At 37.9% G+C, this 15,589-nt stretch overlaps 1 protein-coding gene across 23 annotated transcripts in view; it reads left to right on the top strand.

Annotated features, from left to right (window-relative positions):
* Positions 1-15,589, top strand: part of GPHN (gephyrin) — a 304,092-nt gene that overhangs the window by 95,782 nt on the left and 192,721 nt on the right. For 22 of the 23 annotated variants that reach the window (XM_061463321.1, XM_061463333.1, XM_061463331.1 and 19 more), the window contains one exon: positions 7,257-7,335. In XM_061463321.1, the coding sequence (XP_061319305.1) occupies positions 7,257-7,335 (79 nt within the window). Of the gene's footprint in view, positions 1-7,256; positions 7,390-15,589 lie in introns of those variants that run through there. The other variant, XM_061463322.1, reaches the window with a different exon arrangement.

Below are 15,589 nucleotides of genomic sequence, written 5' to 3'. Positions count from 1 at the left end.
TTCCGCAGCTCGGTTGAGGTCCGAGGTCAAGAAGTTACCTCTTCTTCTTCTTTGTCATGTGATGATGACTCCTGATCAGATGCTAGACCGGGTGGTGAATTCATTGTTTCTTCATCTCGCTTCACTCTTCTTGCCTCTTTTTTTTGCTTTTTCTCTGTTGCTTTGCCCTCAGATCTGCCGACATTCTTTTCCTTTTGAAGGTGCTGGATAGTGTTGAACATGGCCCTGTAAGCATAGGCAAATCCCCAGCACGCTGCCATGATTTGTCCGGTATGGCCAGAATGACCACACACCTCATTTAAGTGTTTTACTAATTCTTCTGGATTTTGCAGTTGTTCGGTAGTGAAATTCCAAAGTACTGGAGGGGCCCACTGACCTAGATACTTGCCCATACTATCCCACACACCCTGCCATTCATGGCTATCCAGCCTCAGGGAAAATCTCTTGGTCCTCCTACATTGTCGTTTGACCCCAGACAAGACCCAAACCTGACTCTGCTTAACTCTTGAAATCAGTAGTGGGCAAAACACACTCTGTATGAGTGCCAGCGTGGTGATCCCCATCACGATCAGCAAACAAGTCTCAACAGCATTAAAAGGCCATTCAAAAACTTCAAAACTCTCAAATGCAAATGGTCTGGGGGGACGACTGGGAGGGTAAACGAATGTCTCCTTCACAGGTTCAGCACCTGAGAAGGAGAAAAAAGATGTGTAATTGCTAAGCACTTCTATTATATACCTCCCAAAGTATAAAGGTGGTGACCACACTGGGAACATAAGCCAGATCAGTTTCATGATCAATGATTCTATTGTATTACAAGTCATTACCATAAAGTACAATGAGACAAAAACCTTACCCCGAGCCCCACACTTGAAAAACACTAATACAGCAAATACCGGATGGACGTAAGATACGATATACTGAAACTGTGAGATCAAGAGGAACAACCTTGAGAGCCAATAAATCAGCATTGTGACGAGTGACTATTAATCCGGTCAGATCTGTCGTTATCTCAACCCCTCTTGCCCCACGTTGGGCGCCAAGAGAACTGTCATGGTTTAAACCCTAGCCAGACAGCTTGTTCACTCACTCCCAGTGAGTGGTGCTGGGCGGAGAGCAATCAAGGCCCCGCCCCCGAGGCTCTCCCCTTCCTCACTCCCGGAGGAACAGGGAAGAGGATCGAAAGAGTGCAACTCCCACGGGTTGAGACAAGAACAGTCCAGCAACCAATGTACAACACAAATCACCACCGCTACCACCACCGACAACAATGATAAGAGAATAACAAGGGAAGAGAATACAATACCACCGGCCAAGAAACGAATCCGACCCAAAGCTTGCGTCCTTCCTGGTAACTCCCCCTTAACCCCCCCCCCCGGGCATGACGTGCTGTGGTATGGAATACCTCTTTGGCTAGCCTGGGTCAGGCATCCTGTCCTGTCTCTGCTTCTTCCCGGCTTTCCCTCCTCGATGGCAGAGCATGAGCCTCACAAAGTCCTTGGTCAGGGTAAACATCACTTAGCAAGAACCGAAAACATCGGTATCACCAGCACTGTTCCCAGGCTGGAAGTCAAAACACAGCACTGCACCAGCTACCACGAAGGAGAAACATGACTGCTACTGCTGAACCCAGGACAGATTTTTACATTACTTCTTAAAATGAAAATTCCTACCAGTTGATACATTCTGTAACTTGTTCCAAAGTCTTGTGCTTCAGTCTTTGTACTTCTGGTTACAAACTTGACAAAGATGAAGGATAAAATGAGCTCAAACAGTGAAGTGATCAGGACCCTCTCAGCTACTTTCACTTCTCTGGAGCTGTTGCTGTTCATGATGCGTTCTTTGGCAGTAGAAATTAAGTGGTTATGTAAATGGAAAGGATACAACACTGACTTAAAAAGGCTCTAGTTATTTTTGGAATGCAATTTTCTTATGGGGTAAAAAAAAAACATTTGCCTCTGGACTTAAATGAAAAGTGTTGACTATCTCTGACATGGCATATCCTGTATATATTGATTTCACCAGCACATTTTGAACTTGTTAGTCTTACTTTTTACCAATTTAATAAGTTTTATACTTAAAAAAAGAAAAATTAAATCCATATACAAGAGGGTCCTTTCTTCGTGTGGCTATTTTAGCACTTTTGATGATCCATTTACATAAAGTGTTACCTTTTTTGCATAGCTCTCAGGTTGGAATATGTGAACCTGTGGAGTGGGTGATATGTTTTCTGTTGCCTGACCCTGCTCACGCCTAAGAAAATATGTTTATTTGTGTGCTGTAAATACTACTGTGCTTTAACTCAATTTTAAAAATCAGTTCCACTGTGAAGCGTTTGCCCGGACATTGCACAGGTATTAGTAACTATGTTAAGGTGCAGGAACTACTTTTGTCGTTAAATAGCTCTGAGTTAAAACTGGAAGTGTTGCCGTTTTAGGATTCTTATGTCCATTTCTAGCGTAATGACGTTTAAACTGGAAATGAAAAGGGAAGAAATTTGAAATTTGGTGTGCATCGATGCCTTGTGATTTTGAAAATTGTTATTAGATTATTTGCCGGGGGGAAAAAAGGCTTACATGATCAAAAGTTAGGCAGTGTCATCCTTCAGTCTTACATTGGTCTTTCAGGTCATCTTTTTTAAAACTGTTTAACCCACATATGGAACAAGTGATAACAGGATAATCAGAAAGTAATGGTAATGTAGAAAAAGAGAATTTTAAGGATATATCTATAAATTAGTTATCTTTTTTTTTTAAAAGCTATATCTATAAAGTAAGTAAAAATTAGCAGCCAGGCAGAGGAGACTCAGATTATAACCACTACTCAGGAGAAGGCAGATTGGTATTGACTGGTGTTTTCACATGCATGGCTTTTATTAGCTTTAGCTCTCTTCCTTGTGTGGGAATCAAAGGGAATCTGGATCTATTATGGTGATAGTGAATGGCATTTAGAGCACAAGTTCTTGGGAAACCAGCCTACATTATTTCTGCTACTCACAGGCAACATATTTTCTTAGCAGTTATAAGCATTTGCAATTTGCATGCAGACTAGTAGTTCTTTTTATTCTGTAAATATGTTAGAGACATTTGTATGCAGATATGCAAATAGTAGAAGTGCTCTTCTAATTAATTTGCCGTCTTCTGTAATAGAGCTGGTGAAGGTGCTACAAAATTTCTGTGATGTGCCATCTGTTTTATGTATGTTTTCTGGTTGACAGGCAGTCACTTGAAAAATATGGCAGTAGCAGAGAAAAGAGGCAGGATATTTATCTCTAATGTTACTGTTCATGGGACCTGCATAATGCCGTGAAAACATTTTAATAGCAAGAGAATCAATCTTTACATTCTGGTACTATTCCATTCTTTTAGAATCTTGTACTTCAGCGCACATTACTCAATGTTGTAGTAGTCCATATATTTTGAACTAACAATGCATCACAGTTACCAGTGAATGAGTGTAGCATTTTTGCTGTCAAGAGGGTTTTTATCAACAACTAAGGAAACCACAACTAATCTAAAACCAGGTCTGAATTCTGAGAACCAACAGGAATACCTGGCAGGTAATAGTAGTTTTTGGTTTTCTGGACTTGCACATTTTGATATTAGGGAGGTAAAACTTATTATTAATTTTATTTGAAAAAACTATAGATAGCCCCTTTTTTTTTCTTTTTGAGACTAATAATTACATTTTTTTCCTAGAGCATATGAAATGGAAATTACCATTAACAGATGAGGAATTGGAAGTGCTTTGATATAAAGAGGGCTTTTGTTTACTGGGAGTAGACTGTGTGGGATAACAGATTAACTGACAGTTTCAAAAGGCTGTATTGTTTTCAAATTGCAGGATATTAAAGAAAATATTAAAAAAAAAAAAAAGGGTAAGGTTCACAACAGGTTATATCCTGCTTCTTCTTGAAGAAAATGTTAGTTTACCTTCAGAGTTGAACTTACCTTTTACTTCTCATTTTGGAAATCGTCAGGCTAATAATCCATTTTCCTTCCACATGGTCTCATTTAAAACTCCATAAAGAAAGCAAAGGAAAAAAAAATCACATGGACAGATTTAGAAGCATACAAATGCCAAGTGGGAAGGCTGTTGTAAACTGGACATTAGCACGTTAGAGTGCAAATGCTGATTTTTAACCTTTTCATGCAGAATTGTGTATGCTGTTTAGCTGACAGGTGAAAACTATATTGCCTCGTGGTTTTCCATCTCCATGACTTCCTACATGGAAGCCTGACAGAGGGCAGAAACAGAGTATTAGTATTAGTATTAGAAAGCAGGAGCTGAAACTAGGAGGAGTGTTGGGAGAATTGGAGCTATTGCTGAAACTTCTTCACTTTTGATACATGTAACAGCGCGCTTGGAATGGATGTTTAGGAATTCCACCTTAATCTTGTGTGTTTTGAGATAATGTGTTTATGTGATAGGAGTGGGTTCAGTCTATGTCCATGGTATTGTGCCAGTATTTAATTTCTTAAAAAACATTTCTAGCACCACATAGACTGTCACTGTATGCACAATACTCCATGAAGCTTTTTTTTTTTTTTCTTTTTGTAATTCTCCTTGTTTATAAGGAATTATATGTGGGGGGTGTAATACAGATCAGAGGCTCAGCCACTTGGTGTATGTGTAGAGGGGAGCAGCCAGCAATTCTTTCTCTCTGCATAAAACATGCACTCAATACTGCTTAAAATCCTTTTATAAACTCTTGAGGTTTAAAAAAATATAAGATTAAATTTTGAAACAAGATAATAAAATTCTGTATGGGTATTGTGTTCCTATAGAAGTCCTATATAAGTAGTTGTGCTTTAAAGACAAGAGCTTAGGCACGACCACTGTGTATGTAGTATAATTTATGGCTGTGATGCGAAGTTTCTTCTGCATTTTCTTCCCCCGAACCTTAAAGCACCATTGATCATCCTAATCTTTCTGCCATGCCATCGATCACAGTTTCACCCGATATACTGTTTAAAATAAATAGCTCTCCATCAGAGGAAATCATTTTTTAAAAATACATGCAGTGTTGATTTGTGGTTTTCCAAGTGGTAAGAAATATAATACCTACCCTGCTGGATTGTTTCCATCCCATGTTTATTGCTGAGCATTTGTTTTCTTTCCTGGGCTAGAGTTTGCAAGGCTGTGAGGGAATGTGACTGTGCTTGTATGCAGGTCACTAAAGCGCAACAAAGTCTTCCTGTAAGAAGTCTTATCCCAGCCCATTCTTTTGAAATATTTCCTCTTACCGGAAGTTCTGTTGCTATCAATGCTAGTAATTTAACTTACAAGTATAGACAAATGTTTCATTTCAGAAATTTGATTTTGGTGAATATTAACAAAACTGTTGGAGGGTTTGCAGTTTTCAACTTCATTGATAAAAAGGGTATTATAATATTAGAGTTAGTAGTGAGAAAACATTGCTGACCATTTTTATTTATGCTGTGTAGTGTTGGATTGGGAGATGTGATGATACATCTCTAATGTAGGAGTTATGGCAAAACAGTAGGTGAAATATTCTGCTTACTGTTCTGTTGCCAAACTTGTTAAGAGGCAAATATTAACTTATCAAATATCAACTTAGCTGGGGTTCTTTTCTCCTGTACGATCTAGAGTGTAGGTTGGTTGTGAGTCTGCTGATCTTCTAATTACTTCTTTAAGTCGGGAGTCAGAGACTTATTAGATTCAAGGGATGTGGGTTCAGTGCAATAGGCATTGTATTCAGTATTTCTGAAGTCCCAAGGTGCTCAAGGTGAGCTTCCCTGGCAAGGTAGATAGCACCTGTGATACTCAGTACAGGTAACTTGTACCTTAGTATAGAAACAATGATTCTCACAGGAGGAACAAGCCAGGAGGTCGGGACTTTGATAGTACAAGTAGCTGCTGCTTAAACTGAAGGTCTATGGCAGTCACCTTAAAAACAAGAGCTTTCTTGTGATAATACTGCCTGGCTTTCCGTGGTCGCATGTGACAAGCAGCTGTTGGGTAGTGTTTTCAGAGGTGGCAGGTGAGAGAAGCCTAGGTTATCAACTGGTTATTACAGTGTTGAGGTGCCAAGCAGGTAAACTTCTTAATCTTATCAGTGCTTGATAAATACTGCTATTACTGTCATATTCTGTCAGCTGTAAGGCTTTGTGTGGGAGTTAGGCCAGTACCTTTTCCATGACCTACCCCATTCTCTTCTTTTTGGACCCTTTCTTCCAGTACTTGTCTTTCCCATCAGACTAACAGGTTTCACTCTTGTGAGATGCACTGGCAACGAGGGGTACCAGTAGAAACATTTTGCAGCTTTGTGTGTTAGGTAGGTCTGTCACAGTATGTATTGTGATCTGTGAAAATAACATATTTTGGGAATGATTTGCGTTTTTTTCATGCTAGTGATGCACATGAGTACTTACAGATGTAAATTTAAAAGAGTATCTTGCATTTAGAAATGAAGAAATAGAAACACTTGCTTTTGCAGATGAATTTAAACACATCCCATTTCACCTAATCTGAGGCACTATTCTATGTTGGAAGATGAGCAATAGTACATTTCTTCATAAGCTTTCTTCTTTTTAGCAGCTTACTTTGGTAGTTACGGCAAATCGATCCTTACACTGATTTTGCCACATCACAACTTCTGTGTCCTTTAGAAAGTTCACTGTAGTCAGAAAAAACTGTAATTCATAGAATCTTAGAATGGGTAGGGTTGGAAGCACACTAATTCTATTTTAAACTTATGCAAAATGTGCTGTGTTATAATTTCAGTTATTACAGTAACTACCTGCATTACATGCGCTTTACAAGTTAATTATAAGCTGTTTGAATAAATTTTTGCACTTAATTTCTTGTTTGGGGCATCGCAACTGTTAATTTAAATACGCAGCAACTGCAGTTAGGTAAATAATACTGATGGGTGCCTGATTAAAGACTCTACTGCTAAGTGTATGGATAGCTATGTGTACCTGAGCATCCAGTGTTCGTATTTGAGACTTTCTGTTGCCACAGGTGGAGAAGGATTACGGACACCAGCTGAAATTGATTGTTTCACGTAATCAGTGATATAATGTTTATCACTTTTCATTGAGTTAACTTATCTTTTAAGTTAGGTGAAGCCTCACTTTACATCACACTTTATATATGAATGTCCAAGTTACACCAAAAAGTGTTTCTAGTTTATCAAAAGAGCTGCATTTGTTCTTGAATTCCCTCTCTTCTTTTTCTTTTTTTTTCCCTCTGTATTTGTTTGTTTTCATTTTATTTCTATTTTTTTTTAGTGAGTGACAGTTGCTTCAGGAATCTTGCCGAAGATCGTAGTGGGATAAACCTTAAAGATCTGGTCCAAGACCCTTCTTTGTGAGTATCTGGCTCTTATTGCTAAGCAAAGAAAAGCTTCTTCATGATATCCTTGTGAGTAGTTTTGTAATTATATAAAGAAACAGTATGATAAAGTACACTTAGTGCTTTAGTAGTAATATGCTTGCCAAATTGTTAGTCTTTAATATAGATGAATATTATTAAAAGCGTGTTGGTTTTTAATGTACTTCTGTTCGTGAACTAACATCCAGTGAGGACATACAGTAAAGGGTACAAGAGTCATCACAAGCAACAGATTGTGCATGCTGGTATTTCTACAGAGGAGTTGTATGCATATTGTCAGCCAACTTTATTTAAGAAGGAACTGTATATAAACTAGGAGGTTACTGGCTAATTATGTTATCCTCAGTTATCACAACATGTAGAATCGTTTTTCTTTGTATCTGATTTCATACAGCAGATTTATTTCTTCCTTTCATGTCTGCTTTAATGCAAGTATATGAGGAGATGATCTAATTTTGACTCCATGGAAAGACTGGTGGTTTCCGTCTCAGTGTTGTATTTTCCTCTAAAATAAAATTCAACATCATGAGCTCTGAGCCAGACTTGAAATCTCATCAGACCTTTTTGTTAGCTGAAAATACTCTTGCTAGTGTGCACAAGTGTACCAGTTGTTACGAGGGAAGGAGAAGAGGGGAAAAATTCACATCTTTTTAATCTGAATGGTAGCACATTCCACAGTGGGTCCTGATACGATGAGCCTTTACACTGGCAGAGCACATTTTTCAGTATGGATTGAGAAGTGGTGGAAAATAAGGTATAGTTAACATTTTATTTCAGTTACTGGGGATTTTTAGTAATGAAGTAAGATACAGAACTTACTTTGTCACATTGCTACAGGTAAATGACATACATGCATATACACATGCACTCTTGGGAGATTTTTACATAATGTATACAATATTTGAAGTTTATACTTCTGAAATGTCCCCCCCTTAATGCAAGGGACAAGTATAATTGTTGCTTGAAATTCATGAAATGAATGCAGTAGGTACATTTTTAATAATCACTGTCTATCTTTAATAGTAATTAGTATCTAAGTGTTGAAGTCAAGGAGATTTCCTTAGTATCAACCAAAACTTGCTGTTTGAGTGCTCGATTGGTTGGTTATTTTTGAGAATTGCTTGTGGTTTTTTGAGCTGTAGTTGTACTTATGTGGTGCATGCAGTTTTGGTTTTGCACCTCTAGAGTTTACTTTCAGAAAGGATGAATTGCCTTTGTTGTAGAATGATCATTTTCCTTACTCTTTACCAGAAGTGATGAAATTTCTAATTTCTTTCCTTGACCCTAATTTTCATGAAAAAGTTTGTAATAAAATATTGTAATCTGCAAAATAGCTGAAATGGATTTCTGTTGCTTATAGCATAAGTGTGACTGCAATGCAGTAATTTCTATCACTTTAAAAGATTGAATCAAGTCTCAAAACATCTGTTAGGTCTCAAGGACACTTCTATTGTATGACAGATTATAGTGCAAGAGAAGTCTACTTCTTCCTTCCTAATGATAAGAATGTATTGACTTTGTTTTGTCTTTCCAAATTGATTTTCTTGCAGTTTTATGACTGAGTGCCTATTAAGACTTCTTTCAAAATGTGTAATAGTGTGAATGGATCTCCAAAATGAAGAAACAATCTAAGGCTATATTGTTCAGTCCAGCCTTTTGTAGGTCCTATGGTGTCTGAATTTTTTATTAGGCAAAGAGAAATGCAAAGGATTGTGTGGGGTAAAGCATGGGAGTGCCAGCCAAAGAGATGTTTTAAGCTTTTTTGAAATAAGTTTAATTAAACAAGTTTAATTAAAATCTTTAGTGTTTGGCTAATAGTTTCTTCTGTAATGATACCTGAAATCATAGAATCACAGAATGGTTTGGGTCAGAAGAAACCTTTAGATCATCCAGTTCCACCCCCCTGCCATGGGCAGGGACACCTCACACACTAGACCATGTTGCTCAAAGCCCCGTTCAACCTCGCCTTGAACACTGCCAGGGATGGGGCATCCACAACTTCTCTGGGCAACCTGTTATACTGTCTCACCATCCTTGCAGTAAATGTTTGATTCATCCTCTTCCCAGTTTAATATTTACAGTTTAGGATTTCATGGTGCTTGTTTGCCCTGACTGTAGGCAGACTGCCTCTTTAATTTGTAATCTCTGATACCAATATCAGATTTACATAAAAAATTCTGATGCTTCCTCTGCAAATGGCTGTGTCACTCTAAAGGTTTGCGGTGGATTTGTAATGTATGATGCTAATAAAATAGCTTAACAAAGAGAGTGCAAGAGGTTTTAGGTTCATTAGCATATAAATAGATAATCAGTGTATACTTTAACAGGAATTCACATTACCAGCAAATGATGGATTAGAAGTAGAGGTAGAAATGCATTATAATACACCAAGAGGGTAGTATAAAAATAATTTAAATTGTTTTCGATGAGAATACTTTGATATATCATGTAAAATGCATTTTGAATGGTGTCCATTTCTTGTGAGACTTAAGTAATTGATACAGTTTTCTAAGCTATGCTGGCATTTCCCTTGTTTTCCACTCTTGAGACCATCACAGGCAACTTCTTTTTTGTTATTGCAGAAGGCTTTTTCTGGAGGGCTGAAAGTTTGTCTTGAGGTTGAAATGGTACTCTACAAATACAGCATTAGAGGGTTTTTTTGATTAGTGTCTGATTTGTTTCAAGTGTGCCTAATTATCAGGGTAGTCTTTTTTTCCCCAACTATTTCCAAGCTAGAGCAGTCTGGACTCTGTAATCTTGATCAGCTTTCAGTTCTCTAATCATCAGTGATAAAAGCTCTGCTGCTCAAATCCGGAGTTTGGTTATGTCTTTCTATTTGTATGTGTCAATTTCTATTTTCTTAATTTCTGTCAATAAAAGTAACTACTTAAGAAAAAAAACCAAGCATATCACATAAACATATAGCAGGACTGTGGGAGAAGGAAGCATGAAATAACTTTACAATTAAATTCCTTTTTGTAGTTTAATTACAGAAAAGTTGAATTGGACAAAAAGTTGATTAGAGGTTTAACTGAAAAGGTGGTTTGAGAGTTAGCTGCTATTCTTTATTCATTGCAGCTGATCACAGAATAATGGAGTGGTTTAGGTTGGAAGGGACCTTTAAAGGTCAAATAGTCCAACCCCCCTGCAATGAGCAGGGACATCTTCAACTAGATCAGTTTGCTCAGATCCCATGATGTCTCTGCTGTATACAGCGTCCAGTTCTGAACACAAAACTTAAAGGTGTGAAGGCAAGGAGAGGAATAGCAAGAGGAGAAGGCAGATAGAAAATGCAGTGTATGACAGGTGTTACTTAATTTAGAAAACGGTGGCAGAAGAGAGAAAATTTGAGTTGCCTACAGTGTATAAAATATTATTAAAGGGATTGCTGGCTGATGAGAGAATTATTTCATTTTATAGCAGATGAGATTGGATGCTTAGAAAAAAATCAGAGCGCCAGGATGATAAAGAAACCGGAATCTATTTCTAAGAGTGTTGGGGAAAGCTCATCAGCTCATCAGTCTACATATATTTGATCCTGTGTAAGTGTAGAGAACTGGAAGGACAAACTATTTTTGTTTTCTTCTGTGAAAAGTGTGTGCATTCTGGCAGTTTGGTATTAGTGTAGTTAATATGACCAAAGCCCAGATGGAACTTATTTTGATTCCTATTTATGGAATGTAATATGGCTATGAATATTCACATAATTTGGTTTAGATGATGCACCCACTCCAGCTCTGGCTACCATTCCTGTACCATTCCATAAAAGATATTTAACATTTTGCATTCTACAGAGGAGATTTTTTTATACGTGTCCTTCCATGAATGCTCCTAAACAGCAGAGCTGCAGATAGCAGGTGTAATAGGAGGAACTAGTCTGGTGGTTCTCAGATAGTGTTGCAAATGTTCTTCAGACTATGTTCAGCTCTGGCAAAATGCAGTGGAACCATTTAAAATGCTAGCAGAGTTCTGCTTTTGTGGGAGGATCTTTGAGGCTCTGTAGTAAGGCAAAATTTCTTAATCCGGTACTCAAGGAAAGAAACTGAATTCAGTCTGTTCATTTAACTCCTTGCTTGGGAGCAGACTGAATGCTACCCTTTGCTTCCTTGTCCACCTTCAATACCCAATCCCTGCTTAGGAGAGAAATAGACTAAATAAAATCTAATATTGTTATCACCTGAAACTACTCCTAGGTTCTTTACTACTGATTTTTTTTTTCTAACTGTAAGTAATTTCAATACACCTCTGAAGCATGAACCCTCAGATCATTAGAGGGTTAGCTATACCTCCAGCTGCTTCAGGCAGAAGTTCTGTGTGTAGACGTTCCCAAGTTCTAGCATTTAGGATCACTTTGTAAGATGTTCCTTTCAACTCTAACCTGTATATAGAAAGAAAGTTTATGAAGTACTTGTTTAAACAGGAGGATGCTTTTGATCTTTCTGTGCAATGCAGGAGCTGCAGCTGCACATAATCACTGCTACCCATTTGTTTTGGAAGCATCTTGATAGCTTCTTTGAGATGAACAAGATCCAAGAGATTTGGAATAACTTCTTTCTAGGCAAAATCACATCTAAACTGTGTTTTATACCTCCTTCAGATTAGCTGTCTTCAATTAAGAGAGGGTAGATAAATCTAGAAGGTAAGAACAGGTAATTTTTGACAAGAGATTGGAAGTTTTTTTTAATACTTATGTACCACAGAAGCTTCCCCCCCCTCCCATTTTGGACAAGAGATACAAATCTGTCAGAAGTTGTCTTTGGCACTGCTTTGTTGTATATTACAACCTTAGAAGGAAGAGCTAGATACTTTTTCTGGGAAGTAGTTATGAGAGCTTTAGAATTCATCACCTAAGGATTGAAGATGATGAGAGAATTCTTGAGAAGCTCTGATTTTGTTATCTTACTGAAAACACAGGCTATAGTGTATGATTGAAGATGTAACAAATACAATATTAAATCTGTGGATGTGAAATTTCACAGTGTCTATCTTCATGTGAAGGAACTGGTCTAGAGCAGTACTGAGGCTAACAAATATAATAGTTCATTCTTTCTGGGTTTTACTCATCGTTTGAAAATCAGTAGCATATGTAGCTTTACAGAAGCATTATATACAATATAGAGACATATACTTTATATCATAGAAAGATATATAAATTAAATATGTATTTCTCTACCTTAAAGTGTACATGTAAAATGTGTAAAAACTCATTTTTTTAGAGCTAATGCAATTAATTAAAGTTGAAATGTGAATAGAAAATAATTAAATAACAACATACCTGGACTAGTGGAAGGTGTCCCTGCCCATGACAAGAGTTTTGGAACTAGATGATCTTTAAGGTGCTTTCCAACTCTAACCATTCTATGATTCTGTCTTGCTAAAGGTTATAGATCCCACGTTACGATTATATCCATTCTCTCCCTCTCCCCTTCGTGCAGCCTTTCTAGTTTTTCAGTACCTCTTACACGAATATCACGCCTGTTTCTTTTATTTAACTGCCAGTGTTAGTAAGACATCAAAGGAAATATTTCTCCATGTTCTGTTATCTCATTTTGTAGCAGTATTCTGTTGGGAGTTCATGCTCAGTTGTTTGTTCGTTATTATACTATATTAGCACAGGCTAATAAGGCCTAGCTTACAAAAATACTTCTCTTGCCTCTCTTACGTCCTGTTGGTGAGCTCATCTGTAAGATCAAGTGATTTCATCAGGTGATCTTTGTCAGGACAACCGGAGGACTCACTGTGGTAGCCTAGAGTACTCTCTTACGCAGAGAAGCAATACTGAGGTGTAACAGAAGTGCAGCCTATTTTAAGTACGGCATCTCATGAAAAATATTGCACTTGGCAAATTTACAAAGATCTGGAACCTCCCTGAAGTAATTGATGATTATGAGTCTAATGAGCACTTCTTAAAGCGGATATAAATAGAATTGTCCTCATGCTAGCCTGATGGTTTCTGACTGGTCTGGGGGAATGAGTGAGAAGCCCTTATCTGCTTCAACTGCAAAGAGAGTTTGCATGTGCCTGAAAAAATTATATTTACCCTCCCTTCATGATAACTATAACATGCTTCTGTTAACTGGCCAGGGTTTCTTCTCAGGACAGTTTCTCTGCTTGCCTTCTCCATGGCCCCACCAGACTCCATTAAATGTATCACAGAGATTGTTCAGTAGTTCATGTACCAAACACTTTTTACCTCCGGTCATATGAACAAGTTCCTAATGTTTTATGCAGACATGTTGTAAAGGGCTCTCTGTTGAGGCATACTGATTATCTACTTTTCAACTTCCTTGAAGACTTTCTCCATTACTTGTGCTTTAAGAACAGAATTTTCTCAACGTATGAGATTCCTTGCCAGTTTGTAGTGAAAACTGCTAATACTATATGCATCCGTCCTTGGCTGTTTAGGCTTAAAGACTCATAAACTTGTAGGAACATCCTAAGATTTTGCTTCATCTGTCTGAAACAAAATCTTAGCAGAAGTCTGTGGCAAAGCAGAACATAAAAAAAAATCTTTCTTAAGCACTTGTTAACTTTCAACTCTAATATTTGCCTCTTGGCCCAAAGCACTCTCCTGTAACCTCTTTAAAGCTCCATGTCAGCTTTATCTACCAATAGAAGTTTCATTCAGAACACACTTGTTCTCTTATCATATGGTTTCCAAAGTCTGTGAAGGAATTTTCTTCCTTTTGCACTTGCAATGCCCTGCAGTAAGTCTGCAATTAAAAAAAATTACGAGCTAATCAAATAACTGAGAAAGTTGGTCTGGAACAAGAGGCTGTGCAGCCACCGTGCTGTGTCTGGGTGACAAGCATTGCCGAGGGGAAAGGGTTGTTTGCTTTAGTGGCAGCTGTAGCTTAGGTGCTCCATATGGCCTTTGAGTTCTAGTGCTGGTTTCAGAATCATTTCTAGTACTTCTCTGTGGTGCAGGGATGCACTGCTTGAACTTGTTAGCCAGGAACCCCAATCTAAACATGTTCAGGGAACTTTTATACATACGGGATACATAAATGGGCATCCTCCTTGTTATTAGGGAGTGTTAAATTTATTATATTTGAAATGTAGTCTTTTATGAAGCTGTCTAAGGAAATGTTTGCTTTCTCTGGCTTGTTCTGAAACTGGCAGTTATAAACGAATATATAATGTTGGTTGGAATAAAAACATTGTTGGTTATGGAGATTTATTAGATTCTTCACTTTCAGGGCTAGAGATTGTTATTTTGTTAGGTGTACATAAACTTTCATTTAGAAATGAAACTGATGGAAAATATATTTTAAAAGGTTCTAAGGAAAAGCTGTGTCCTTTTTGCTCCGTTTCATTATGTCTACTGTCTGTTGTCTGAAAAGAGATACATAGGACACAAGCTGGGAAATCTTGACCAAGTTTCAATCTAGGCAATTTCACAAAATTAATTAAAAGTTGTTTCTATGTATGTTTTAAATCTTGATTTTCAAAGTATCCATTCTGCTTGTGACTTTAGAATTCATGCCATTTTTTTATTTTCGCAGTTGCATTTGTTAAACCATGTTGTTTCGGTGCCTTACATTCTTCAATAGTAAAAGAAAGAGCCTTAATACAGAGAAATAATTCACTGCTTCTTATCAGCAGGCAGATGTTTAGCCAGTTCTTGGAATGCCAAGGCACATGGAAGGGTTGCTTGGGAAGGCAAATGCTGCAGCCATTAATGTTACACCCTATTTTCTCAAGCTTTTATTGCTGAGCACAGTGTTATGGCATGGAATATCCCTTTGGTCAGTTTGGGTCAGCAATGCTGGCTGTGTCTGACTCTTTGCCCACCTCCAGCCTACTTGCTGGGGTGGCAGAGAGGGGGAAGAAGAAAGCTTTTGATGCTGTGCAAGCACTGTTTAGCTGTAGTTAAAACACTGGTTTGGTGTGTTGCCAACACTGTTTTCGTAAAAAATCCAGACCACGGCAGCATGCAGTCTGCTTTGAAGTAAGTCAGTTGCATCCCAGCCAGACCCAGTACACATATGAGTAAGTTACAGTTGTGGTGTGGATTTTTTTTTTTTTTCCCTTTGGATTTGGAAAGAATGTAGATAAGACCCCTGCGTGTCTCAGTCTTCATCCATTTTACCACCTCCAGGCTTCATGAGAATCTCAGCTAACCTGACTTTTCACTTGATCTCTTTCTTTCTGACTCTAGTCTTTGTTTCTGTTCATATCCAGATCTTTTCTGGGTATTTAAAGGAGCTGTCTTCTCATAGTGTCCGGA

The sequence above is a fragment of the Pezoporus flaviventris genome, unplaced genomic scaffold, assembly GCF_033815535.1.
Source record: "Pezoporus flaviventris isolate CSIRO_AGI_PZ_B2104156 unplaced genomic scaffold, CSIRO_AGI_Pfla_v1 ptg000036l, whole genome shotgun sequence".
NCBI classification, from domain to species: domain Eukaryota; kingdom Metazoa; phylum Chordata; class Aves; order Psittaciformes; family Psittacidae; genus Pezoporus; species Pezoporus flaviventris.
Note: the sequence above shows the minus strand (reverse complement) of the source record. Positions and strands in the feature narration are given on the sequence as shown.